The sequence below is a fragment of the Neovison vison genome, chromosome X, assembly GCF_020171115.1.
Source record: "Neovison vison isolate M4711 chromosome X, ASM_NN_V1, whole genome shotgun sequence".
Taxonomy (NCBI): domain Eukaryota; kingdom Metazoa; phylum Chordata; class Mammalia; order Carnivora; family Mustelidae; genus Neogale; species Neogale vison.
The window spans coordinates 92305780-92318842 of NC_058105.1; the positions used below are offsets into that span (position 1 = coordinate 92305780).

Consider the following 13063-nt stretch of genomic DNA (forward strand, 5'->3'; position numbering starts at 1 on the left):
ACTCTGTCACTGACTCCTCTAACTGTAAGATGCACCTGGGAGGCCTGTTAAAAATAGAGATTCCTGGGACACCTGGGTGGCTCAGTTGGTTGAGCGGCTGCCTTCAGCTCAGGTCATGATCCCAGCGTCCTGGGATCGAGTCCCACATCGGGCTCCTTGCTCGGCAGGGAGTCTGCTTCTTCATCTGTCTCTGCCTGCCATTGTCTGCCTGTGCTCGCTCTCTCTCTCTCTCTCTCTCTCTCTAACAAATAAATAAAATCTTTAAAAAAAGAAATAGAGATTCCTGAGATTATGATTCAGTGTGCCTGGAACATGCCCTGCAAAGTAGCCTTTTTAATCAGTTCTGCAACAGACTCTTATACCTGTTCCCTAGACTAGTATCTGGGAAGAACTAAACTAAGTAACCATAAAGAACAAAACAAATGAAATACATAATGAACTTTAAAATCAAACATTTTTAGATCAAAAGTAAAACTGCATCTTTCCATAAATAATTGTTAAATATTACATGTTAACTAATCAGAGATGAAGCAAAATAAAAATATCTTTAGAAGATGAAATCAGCTTTTTGTGAACGATGCATAAAAATAATAGAAAAAGTTCTACATATATAGATAAACTCGCTGTATCTGTTGAGGGCTTTTCTTATTTTCCATCCCCCTTTTCCAACACAGCTCTCCCTTCAGATTCCAGTTCCAAATTTTACCTCACTATATCAATGGAGAGAGACTGGGTTACAGGTTAAGAGAATGAGAAAGAGATGGAAAACTCTATTCTCAGCTTCCCCAATCTTCTTACTTCTCTAATAAAGGTGAAAAGGAAGAAAAGAACAGCAACTAGCTAGCATCCTACCATCACCCCAAACTTCCTCCTAGCTCAATCCCTTGCCCCTCTGTCTAGGGCTCTCCTATGCAATGAATTACTAAATCCAATGTCATCTTTTGTAATGTGAAAACCACTACATATTTAAATCCTTCGACGTCCTCTTCAAGTGGAACATAACCATACAACTAAGAAAAAACTCCACTTGGCTAAGTCTCAATTAGAAGAGGAAATGGTTAACAAATATTGCTTTAAAGGGTTCTGAAATGAACTTTATTCAGAAATTATACATTATTTTTAGAATTATAAGAATTAATTAAATCTAGAGGAAACAATTTTATCCCAAGGGGCCATCATATAATAAAGTCTCACCACGCCACGATTCTACTTTTTAAAACACCAACTGTAATTAACCCCTCTTAAAAAGTTCTAGAAGCAGTAAGTATATATACTTACTTTTTAATTGTATAAATGAATTGTGCCATAAGATAAAAATATCTCATATAGACATTTTTTAAAAGCTTACTTTCCTTTCTATAACCTTCTGATCTTTGCAGTATCACAAGTAATATGTAAGATTTCAAAGAACAGTCAAGGTCTCTGGCATGCACAAACAGGTGATGATGTTAAAAATTCAAAGAGAAATAAGGTTTGCAAAGATAGTAAGAGCCTGGTACTTCAATAGTAATAATACCTAGCTGAAAGTACGTCATCTATATTTGTTAGTGCTCTGTAAGACATCAGCCATTATTGTGGTTATCATGTAATCACACAGAGACAGCCTAAAATAAACTACCCAAATCAACTGAATTATAATGGCCTAATGTCTCTAAATAAAGCACATTCCCTTCCATCACAGTAACCAGCCTTGTAGCACAGAAAGTCCTGAAACCAGGCAAACTCCTCAGTCCTAGGAAAAACAGGATGTTGGTCACCCTCCCTCCTATTTCCTTTCTCAACAACCAACAGAGATAGTGACAGAGTAAACTTAAAGATGTATTCATTTCTTCATGTTCAACAGGTAGTTTTCTGTCCAATGGTGCTCATTCTACAGATGTAGGTGCTCTCCCCTCAAGCAAGAGCAATGACTTACAACTGAGATTTAACTTCAACAGGACAGAATAAAGTGAGGATGAGGATTTACCAAAATATCTAGTTTGGCATTTATGAAACATCCCTCTGAAGTTATCATTCAAACTGACATATTAGTCAGTTATGAGACTTTGCTTTAAGATACTAGATATAATCAATCAAATGAAAAGGAGCTGTTTTCTCATTCCTATATAATTAAGGAAATATAAATTAACATTTCAGTAAGTTTATCAGTAAGTTGAATTCTAATCTAATCTCATCTTAGAAACTAAAATATTGCTGCACTTGTTACCTTCCCACCATTTGTTCTGCCAATACACTGATCAGTTTCATTTTAAGAAAACAGAAATCTTCTATGTTTTCTCAGAAAACTGCCTCTAGTAGAAGTATGAGATAATTGGTCTGGTTTAGATGATGATTTCATTCAAACCATGTCATAATTCATGTAATATCAAGTTACATCCTAATTTCTATAGCCTTTTTCATGTACTCCATCATTTTCTTAGGCATTTTTAACACTGACACTACTTTTCACTTAATGACATTCTCTAGCGTTAGAACATGAGTCACTCAGAGCAAAACACCTAGAATCCTTTGACCTGAAATTTTCATTAAGAATGATTCAACTTTTTATACCTATTTTTCAAGAAAGTTTTAAAGAAATCCAGCTTGAACTCAATGAATATCCTTAAAACTTTTATTGGCTGCTTTAAACTAAATATGCCAACACATACTTATTGATAAACACATCATAATCAAACCAAACTGCTTCTGGAAAGAAATACACACAGAAGCAGAAAATAACTGCCTGGGGGAAAAAAGAAAAAGAAAAAAAAAAAACCCACTGTAGCAGAAGATGTTTTTCACACACATTCCTTTTTAATTAATTGAAAACTGTCGCTTCAAACTTTATATATATGTAAAAGTACAATAAAAAACAAAGAATGCATTCATAATTACCAATCATTTTTTTAATACCACACAGCAGGAATCAGTCAGCTAATCACTTAAGAATCTTTGCATATTCATTTTTCCTAAAAGACTGGTAAACCCCATTTTTAATCCCCCAATTCATCTACAATATAATTAATGCACAAATAATCAATTTTGTTCATTAGTATGGACAATTTTAATTCAACAATGCAGTTCACTGGCATATCTATTTTAGACACAAGCTTTTCACAATAATTGGTCTCACATGTTCCATTTGTACAAGTAGCCATGGCAACCAATACAGTTAGATCCAACAATTCTAGAAGAAAAATTACACAGGACCTTATCACTAGCATCACTATCAACATCATCATTACTACTATTTGCCATGAGGTGATCTGAATACATGTAGAAAACTATTACTTAAAAATACTTACTTTCAGCATTGGACAAAGTGCAGGGATTGCAGTCAACCAAAGCTAACTGAAAATGCTGCAAGAAGAGATGAGAAAATCAGTGCACTAAATTCAGTCATTTAAATGTGTCTTAATTTTCAGGTATAAAAAGTTTAACATAATCATGAAACTACGCTATGCAAAAAGAACATACTGAACAACCAACTAGAATCACTTTGTACATTTATTGCTGATAACAGGCTGCTGGGTTACTTTCTTGAGAAAGCTGAGAATGTAGAATTAAAAACTTTATCAAGTTATCCTATGTATAACTGTTTTTATGAAACTTCAAGTAAACAGTATCAGCTATAGAGCAGTTTAAATAGCTTAATCACTACTTTAAAAACTGAAAGTAAAAGTTTAATGGTATTAATGTCAGAACACCACTGTTTATCTCAAAATGAGACATGAACTTCAGAAACAAATGAAATATATGACAATATAAGGCTAAAACTATCTACCCTTATTGATTCTCCAATGATCATTTTATCTGGTACTTTAAGATTTTATTTATTTGTTAGAGAGAGAGGGAGAAAGAACAAGCAGGGGGAGGGAAAAGGAGAAGCAGACTCCCCACCGAGCAGGGAGTCTGCCGCAGGGCTTGATCCCAGAATCCTGAGCTCATGACCCTAGTCGAAGGCAGATGCTTAACCAACTAAGCCACCCAGGGGCCCCTGTACTTGGTGCCTTTTAAAACTACTTGAAATAGTACCAGGAATGCATCAAATAGCCTATCTTGAAGTTCATCTATGAAATATAATTATCTTTTTAGAATGCACGTACTATTCTTTGTGTAGGCAATATTAAACCACTAACTTTACAATATCCACATATAATATCATTATCAGCCTCACCAAAAAAATACATGTATAACACTAATTTCTAAGAATACAAATCACAATCAAGAACACGGGGTAACATTTGACATCTACTTTATCAACATTAAACCTAGTATATAAACTAAGAAAAAAAAAAAGAAACAAGTACTAGAGTTGGTATAAAATCCTTAGGATTAAAAAAAAGTACATCTCTCTGAACTCTTCTAAAAATTATTTCCATACATGTATATGCAAATTTTCTGAGTCCCTACAAGATTTTAGCATTAAAAGTAATAACCACCCAGAGTGTAAACCCATTTTAAAAAATTGACCACAGGGCCGCCTGGGTGGCTCAGTGGGTTAAAGCCTCTGCCTTTGGCTCAGGTCATGATCCCAGGGTCCTGGGATCGAGCCCCGCATCGAACTCTGCTCATCGGGGAGCCTGCTTCCTCCTCTCTCTCTCTACCTGCCTCTCTGCCTACTTGTGATCTCTGTCAAATAAATGAATAAAAATCTTAAAAAAAAAAAAATTGACCACAATAAGCTCACTCCTATCCACAATCCAAATAGCTAAATAGGTGTATTTTTTATAACTACTGGACAAACTGAAAAAGACTTTATCAAGAGAAATAATCTTTAGCAAGTTTTCAGTACTGTATTTCAATACAGAATGAACAAAACTGCACTTGGTCAACGAGAACCCTCAATTAACAAAAATAAACTAATGTCAGCTATCAGTGTTAAAGTGAAAGGAAGGTTAGAAGGCATCGTTTGGTATGAACACAGTAGCTATCATATTCCTTCACAAATGTCTGTTATGTGCAAGCATAATGAGGCTGGCCTACATTTGCAGTACTCTTTAAAATTTAAGGGCTGTAATATTCTGAATGGGAAAACCACTAACAAAATGACTATGACCCTTAAGTAGTAAATATTTAATTCATTTAACAAATGTTTGTCAAGTTATCTATAATGCCCTTAGGACAATGCAGGCACTAGAAATACAATGGTCAATGAAACAAAAGTGAAACTTATTTGTCATGGCCGACTAAGTGAAAAAAAAAATTCCAACATTTGAACACTTTAAGAACTGCTTTTATTAAAAAGAAACAAAACAACAAAGAACTGCATTTATTCTGCCTTGGCCTACTAAGCAGACTGTATATACGCTCAAACAACCCTTTAATGTGCTATCACAGCAACAGAAACCAGACTATTTAACTGAGTATTTGTATACTTGAATCAAATATAACACTGTGTATCAACTCTATCTCAATAAAGAAAATAAAAAGTGAGCATTATGAAAGCAAAGCTTGCTTTATAACCACTTGCCCTCCCCTGGACAAAAACAGCAGCACAGTAGCCACACACTCAGATTGTACTACACTTCTGAGTCTAATTTATCCCGTCGGCATACATAGAGAAGACACTTTTCCTAACTGAGCCATCAAAGGATACAAACTAACCTGCAAAGAAAGTCTTCAAGATGGCAGTATTTAAGTTTTACCATTACAAAGACATCTCACAAAGAGCAGAGAGATGCATAATTCGAATTGCCTAGACTACACTTCATCTATCAATATGCAAAGCCCTGCAATGAAACCTGGCAGAAGCAATTCTGGACCATGTGATATGTAAGTATTAATCAATTTTAAAAGCACCAATGAAGCCAGTGATGTACCTTTTCAAATCCACAACATCATGAAATATTGATTATTTCCAAACAGTGACAATATAGAAAAATTACCTGGCAACAGAAATATATTCAAAAACATACATGTGAAAATGAAGGAACTTACAGAATAATTACTAAGTATAAGAAACTAAGAAAAGCCACATAAAACTACCCCATAAAAAGAAAAACAATGATACACTTTCCAGTAAACTGAAGGGAAATGAAGGACTGGGGTGGGGAGAACATGACCTCAGAGTTTCATTTTTCATATCTAAACCAGATGTAAAATAGATGTACCTATTAACATATAAGCCAGCAGAAATGACTATCAATTATAATAATCAGCCCTGAGATCTGAAAATACCATGGTAAAATATCCAGCACCCATCCGTGCAAACCAACAGAAGAATCTAAGAAACACCTGCACCTCGAACGAAATACTGCAGTAATGAAACTGACTACTGCTGTGTGGAAGTTACCATGCGGTAGAGGCTTCTGCAGTTCCAAGACTATATACAAACCTCAAGGCAGAAAACATTCTACAGAAAATTCATTTCCAAGCAAGATTTACCTAACATATTTTTTTAATGTTATGGCAATTTTCTTTTTATAGAGCACTTCTGGTCCAATTTAACAAAAAGGATCTAGTCATAAAAATTTCTGTCGACATCTTAATTACCAAAGTCACCTTTTGTTTTAAAAGTTTTTGATTTGTTCAATATTTCAAAATAACTTCATAGCATTTTGCTTTAGATAGATTAAGGAACCTGATTTCTAACTGGAGGAGGACAATCTATATTCATGTAATTAACACATAAAACTGAGATTTCAATACTTTCTTTTCAAATTGTTTAAAAGAGTTCTAGCTGTACAGTCTATGATTATCTCACAAATCTTTTCAATTGTAGAACACTTCAACTATATTCCCAATCCTGAAGATAAGCAGTGATAAAACTTTTTTTGTGGTAATTAACAAATTACTTATGTGTGTGTAAGTTATTACAATTTATAAGTTATTAAAATTTAGAGCAATGTTTGGATTCGAGATTCAATCTTGGATGTTCTGACTCAGTGGGCTAGGGATAACACCCTGTAAACCAAAAAAACCTTCGACAAGTTACTCCTATGCACAATCAGGGTTAAATGCCACTATTTTAGTTTTTAAATTGTGTATTTGCTCCCCAAAACTTTACTTCAGACTATGCAGACGAGGTGGGTGTAGTCGAGACTGTTGTCTCTATTTAATTAGTGTAGACACAGTGTTTTAGGAATAAAATGGCAACACCAGGCACTCTGCTATGGCTATGCATCTATGGAAATGAATGCATGCCTCAATGAAAGTTGAGTTAACTTTCAATAAAACTTGAAATCTCAGTTGTATGTGTTAATTACATGAATATAGATTGTCCTCCTCCAGTTAGAAATGTAAGTTATTTTTACACAACACTTACGTAAGAGGGTTTTATGGATCATTTTAAGAAAGAAGAGGTAAGACAGGTTGTGTACTCTTCCAAGTCAAGCGGTTTTTTTCCTTTTCATTGTTACAGATTGCCACAATGAATTAAAACCAACAACTTCATTCCTAAACCTAATAGTCTATGATAAATGGATGAGACTAGGGAAAGGTCCTGGGATGTGATAGTACTTCAAGGATTCGGTCTCTTAAAGTGAGATACAGAACTGGAAGTAGAAAGTTCTGGTAGGGTGTTATGAGTCATACTGCTGGGTAAGCTGATCTGGTTGAGGTTCTTTCAAAGCCCTCAAACTCAAGTTCTTCTGATTCTCTGTAATACAAGATTATTATGACTGTTTTGAAGAGAAACTCTACTGCATACCAGTAACTAATAGCTAATGGATCCTGGCAATCTTCAGTCAAAAAAGAAGTCTCCAATCTGGAGTCCTCTAAAAGTATCCTTAACAAGGAAGTAAAAGAAAAGACACCGTATACTGAAGATGTTCAAAATCTTATTTCTTTTCACAGTCTTTCTTTATGGCTCCAGACTTCTGTCGGTCTATACAACATCTGACATGCCTCAGGTACTTCCATCTCAATCTACTCCCAAAGGACTTATTGCCACTCAGAGTCTTTCCACCTCCTAATCCCAAAACCTGCTGCTACTTTATCACTTACTTTAGTTAACGGAAAAATGAATTAAGTCAATAAATGAGGAATTTGTTTCCACACTGAATCAGTTAATAAATTAACCCTTATGATCTACTGAATGTATTACCTCTCATTCATCCATCCATCCACTGAGAACCCATTTATCCCATGGATCTTGCTCATCTTTTTTTCCTGTTAACAGTGTCCTACCTAGTCTTCCAACTCATTTCTATCATGCTTTACGAAAGGTATAAAATTGACTAGAAATTTTAAAACACTGGTTCTAGTATGTGTCTAATCTGTGTATAAAAATGATCAGAATACAGGATGACTTGTTTCCCAAGCTCTTAAAATCAAGCAGTGTACAATGTGTTTTCACATCAAAATTAAGACTGATATTTGCACCAGTAACAAATACAAAGCGAACATGATATATATTTTATAAAGGGGATAAAATGTTGTTTTGGAACATAACCTCTATTTTTAATGTGGCATTAGACACACTGAATGTTTCAGAAAGTTGCATCTGAAGACCAAAATATTTACACCATAAATTTAAATAGTTATGGGTAAATACCAAAAATAAACACATTTTGATTAGAAATGATTTCTTGTAGTTAAAATATATTTGAGGAGATAAAACTGAACAGGGAAACCTGGACTCACCCTAATTCTTCCATATCAGAGAAAGGTGACTGCACATCTATGAGCAGTCATGTCCTTTTCAAACATGCATTTTCGAGCTTCACACTTAAAGCTAAATATGTATTAGAACTCAAGGCAGAAGTAGGAAGCAAATGGAAAAACAGAACTGGGCAGGCAATGTGAAGTGGAGAAAGCATTATGTGGTGGCTAGATAAACCAAGTAGGAGATCAACTCATAGTAGAGAACAGTATCTAGGAAAGATTAAAAGGAAAAGTACAAGTTAAAGAGTATAGGAAAAAGGAATAAACAGGGCAATCATTTTTGCCCACAAATAAGTAAAAATGAACAGAAGACAAAGTAAACAGTAATGACCATCCTTTGCCAAAAGGAACAGTGGTATTTCATTCAGGTAAGCTGAGTTCCACTGCTGATGTGAGAATTAAGGAGATATTGTTTAAAGGTACAAACTTGCAACTAGTAGATAACTAAGTCTTACAGAGCTAATGCACAGCACAGAGATTACAGTCAACAATACTGTATCATAAATGCCAAAGCTGCTGAGAGACTCGACCTTCATTGTTCTCACCACAAAAAAGAAATAATTATTACGTGATGTAACAGAGGTGTCAGCTAATGTTACAGTGGTAATCACACTACAACATATAAATGCATCAAATCAACATGTTGGACACTTAGGACTTACACAATGTCATATGTCAATTTTATCTAAATAAAACAATTTCCAAAGAATTCAAATTTTCAAAATGCCAGCTAGGAGAGTTAAGCTATTGAGCACCATGAAGTACTAAATAGGGCAGGGACAAGCATGGAGAAGTAACAGCAACTTTCATGATCTTCAGATACCTGAACTAATAAAAATATGCTGGTAAAACTTCAACAAAGAAGTTTTAGCTATTACAAAGAATATTACAAGTATTTTAGAAATTTAAGGTGCAATTAAAATTAATTAATAGCATACAAATTCTCAGCAAGTATTTTTATAATACAGAGTTCACAGTATCTTAATTAAATGACTCATCTATTCTACATTTTTAAAAAAAGGAGGCATTTTCATAGATTCCAAAAGTGGTTTCCAAAAGGAAATCTATGTCCTCATGCCTATACTTATCTCTTCTGCCTCAATATCTTGGCATAAAAAAATATGACAATGAAAGTCCTGAGTCTATAAAGGGTCTAAGATGAAATCAGAAGCCTGGAAATGAAGCAATTCCCAGAGAAAAGTAAGGTAAAAAGGAAAAAAAAAGTGGAAATGCTATTTCGCTCAGCAGTTTCATGCCACATATAATAGTAGAGGGGAGACGAGCTGAAAGAACTGGTGAACAGGAACATGTGGAGAAAACATATGCACTGCCACTCTGTCTAGAAAAAAAAAAATTCTGTTAAAAGGTGATAAATAAAACCAGCCTTTCCAGCAGCCCCCCACCCCCAGCTTTTCCAGCCCATCCTATTTGAGGCATTTATTATTTTTATAGCCTCTTCCATTTATCTATCTACTCAAGAAATACTTGGGGGGTGCGGAGAAAGAAAGAAATACTCGGCACTTCGTGCAATGCCAAACTAACATCTAAGTCTCATTTGGGTTCAGTCCATTTCCTTTGCATTGTCTCTGCAATTCTCATCTTCCTACCTCTTTCACAGCAACACTTCAAATCAGCACTTACCATCTTTAAATACCAAACTATGAAGGAACTTACACTGGTATCCAGCCAATTACCCACAGGTTCCCATTAAAAAGCCATACTCTTTATCTTTAAAAACCAAAAAAGTTCCAATGTCGACACAGTCTAGGGAAACTTAAATATGTAAATATTAGGGAGAATTTCTACATAATCTTCATTAAATTAAATAGATACACTGGCATTAACTGACTGAAGAACTGCTATTAAACATCTTATTTTGCATTTCTTTCCTTCACATGAAGGAAATAAGAGTCTGTCAGGATGTGAAAATTAGAGGCATTATATGAAACTATTTGTCAAAATTAGTGTACTTTTATTGAAGTAATGATCATACTGCCACAAATACGCAACAAATGTAACCAATTATCATTAACACCATTAGAAAGTAATGAAATAAAATTCTGAATTAATTATATGGTGTTCAAGAGGCAACCAAACCCACCTAGGGGGGATATTATCTCAAGCAGGGAAGAAAAACAACAAACACCATGTAGAAATGTCACCCTGGAATGGACTCTGGTTCAGGTAATATTAAACTAGTTAAAAAATTAAGAATTGATACTCCTACAACTCACTAAACATGAAATCCTTATTGGCCAATATAACGGAAAACTAAAGCCATATCTTTGAAAAGTAAGCTGGACATTAACTTCACATTTCTGAGGATGGGCAGAGTAGCAAAAATACAAGTATTAAATTCTAGGATGGGCAAATGGATTTCACAAATATATCTACACTGGTCCCAAATTGAGAGTTTTAGATATAGACAAACTGAGGACTAAAACAGAGGGGGCTGAAAAATCTTGTCAGATACTTTCATATATCTATATGTATGTATGTATATATGTGTGGATGTATGTATACGTATCTATGTCTATAAATTTAATCTTTAAAACAATGTTGTAGAGTGGGGATAGTTACTCCAGTACTACAGACTCAAAGAGGTTCAAAAGAATTAAGCATCTTGCCCAAGGTCACGCAATTAGTCCTATGGTACGGTCAAATTTTAAAACCAAATTTGCTTGTTCTGAGAGCTGTTTACATAGTACCAAAACAGAATGAATCTGTTTCAGAGATACATTTTGGTAAAAAAAAAAAAAAAGTTATTACCAGGGATAAAAACAAAACAGGAGGCCCTGAAATCCATTTCCTGTAGTAGATGAAAATAAGAAATCTATTACAAAAATAAACTGCATTTTATCATTGAGACCCTGTATATGCTATATTCCTCTTCAAGGGTAGTGAAAGAAAATGAGGTAGAGAAGACCTGATCTATAATGGACAGACTGCCCATACCAGCCCACACCAAAAGACTCTTTTTATCCACCCCTCACTCCTCCATCAGACAAGAACAGTGCATTCAGGAAATTGAGCCCTGCTCCAAAACTGGGCTTAACTGGTCTAAGAGCAACCACATCTTTGACAAGGAATCAATAGAGAATGGCCAATGGCCCATTTCTGGCCAATGAGATGAAGAGAGAAGTATTCTCGAAGACAACAACAGGAACTCAGAATCTTTCTCCTTTATGACATGAACGATCAAATATTTACTGAGAACTTATCATATGCCAGCACTATTCTAAGCACCTACACCACTACTCTATAATATCCTTCTATATGAGACATGAAAAATGAATAATCTCACTTTGACTGTATCCTTTGACTTTACTGAATTCATTTATTATTTCTAATAGTTCTTTGGTGGGGTTTTTAGGGTTTTCTACATTTCACTTTGATTGTACCTGGCAACCAGGCTTCAGAATAAGCCAACACAGAACAGAGAAGAAAATGAATCCCTGATGAAACCTTGTATCAGCTGAATCAACCAATCCTGAAGTTTACACTTCACATTATACAAGCTACTTTTTTACTGTTATTTTAATCAGCTTCAGTTGGTAGTCTCTAAAGTTTCTGGTTATCTATACCAAGAAACGTGCTTCTAGGAAACAGCTTTAGTAGTGGAAAAGTCACCAGAGGTTCCACATCTATCCATATGAAACTAAAGTACTAGCCAGTCCACTTTAGGAAAAGTGGAGGCCAACTAAGGGGAGGGACAAATCACTCCTTCTGATTCCTACCTTCATTTGCATTAAATGATAAGCACTTAGAATACTATACTGAAATACCTCCTCCTTGACTGAAAATGATGATGCCTAAAATTCTCTTTTGGAAACAGGGAACACTAGATAGAGAAGTCTTAAAAACAAACAAACAAACAACAACAACAAAAAAACCCAATGTCAAAATGAGGTAAAGATCAAAGGCAACCTTCTCATTATGGGGAAGAGAAATAGGAAGGACTCCTAAAATTCTTTTCTCTGTTCACATAAATGAAATAAAGATCAGGATGATTATCAAATATTTTAACAAGAAGACTGTACTTAAAACAATTCTGCTAAAATTGCTGTGACTTGAAGGTTTGTTAGCCTTGATGCCAGAACAAAAGTGTACACATGAAGTCTCTATTGAACCTGAGTAAGCAGGAACACTTTCAACTCAATGGAGTTGGAACACTGTCCAACACTGTTTCCCTCAATTAAAAAACATTTTTAAGTTATCGCCACCTTCGTGGGAACAAGTGCTTCTGCATCCACAGAATTCTGTAAGACACTACTGATGTTCAGACAGCCAAATTCTATAACATGGGACATTATGTGATTATCTTTTCCACTCAAATATATTTCCTGAGCAACATGGTTTACCCAAGCTGCTATCAAAAACATGTATGCCACATGTAATAGTTATATTGTGACAATATTATAAAATGATCAAATAAATTTATTTTGTATTATTAGACATTTTAAGAATCTCTTAGCTA

General features: G+C 34.7%; 1 protein-coding gene across 6 annotated transcripts in view; it reads right to left on the reverse strand.

Moving 5' to 3' along the window:
- The window catches only part of KDM6A (lysine demethylase 6A), a 204510-nt gene that overhangs the window by 80250 nt on the left and 111197 nt on the right, over nucleotides 1-13063 (reverse strand). For all 6 annotated transcript variants that reach the window (XM_044235737.1, XM_044235739.1, XM_044235738.1 and 3 more), the window contains exon 7: nucleotides 3285-3339. In XM_044235737.1, the coding sequence (XP_044091672.1) occupies nucleotides 3285-3339 (55 nt within the window). The remainder of the gene's footprint in view (nucleotides 1-3284; nucleotides 3340-13063) is intronic.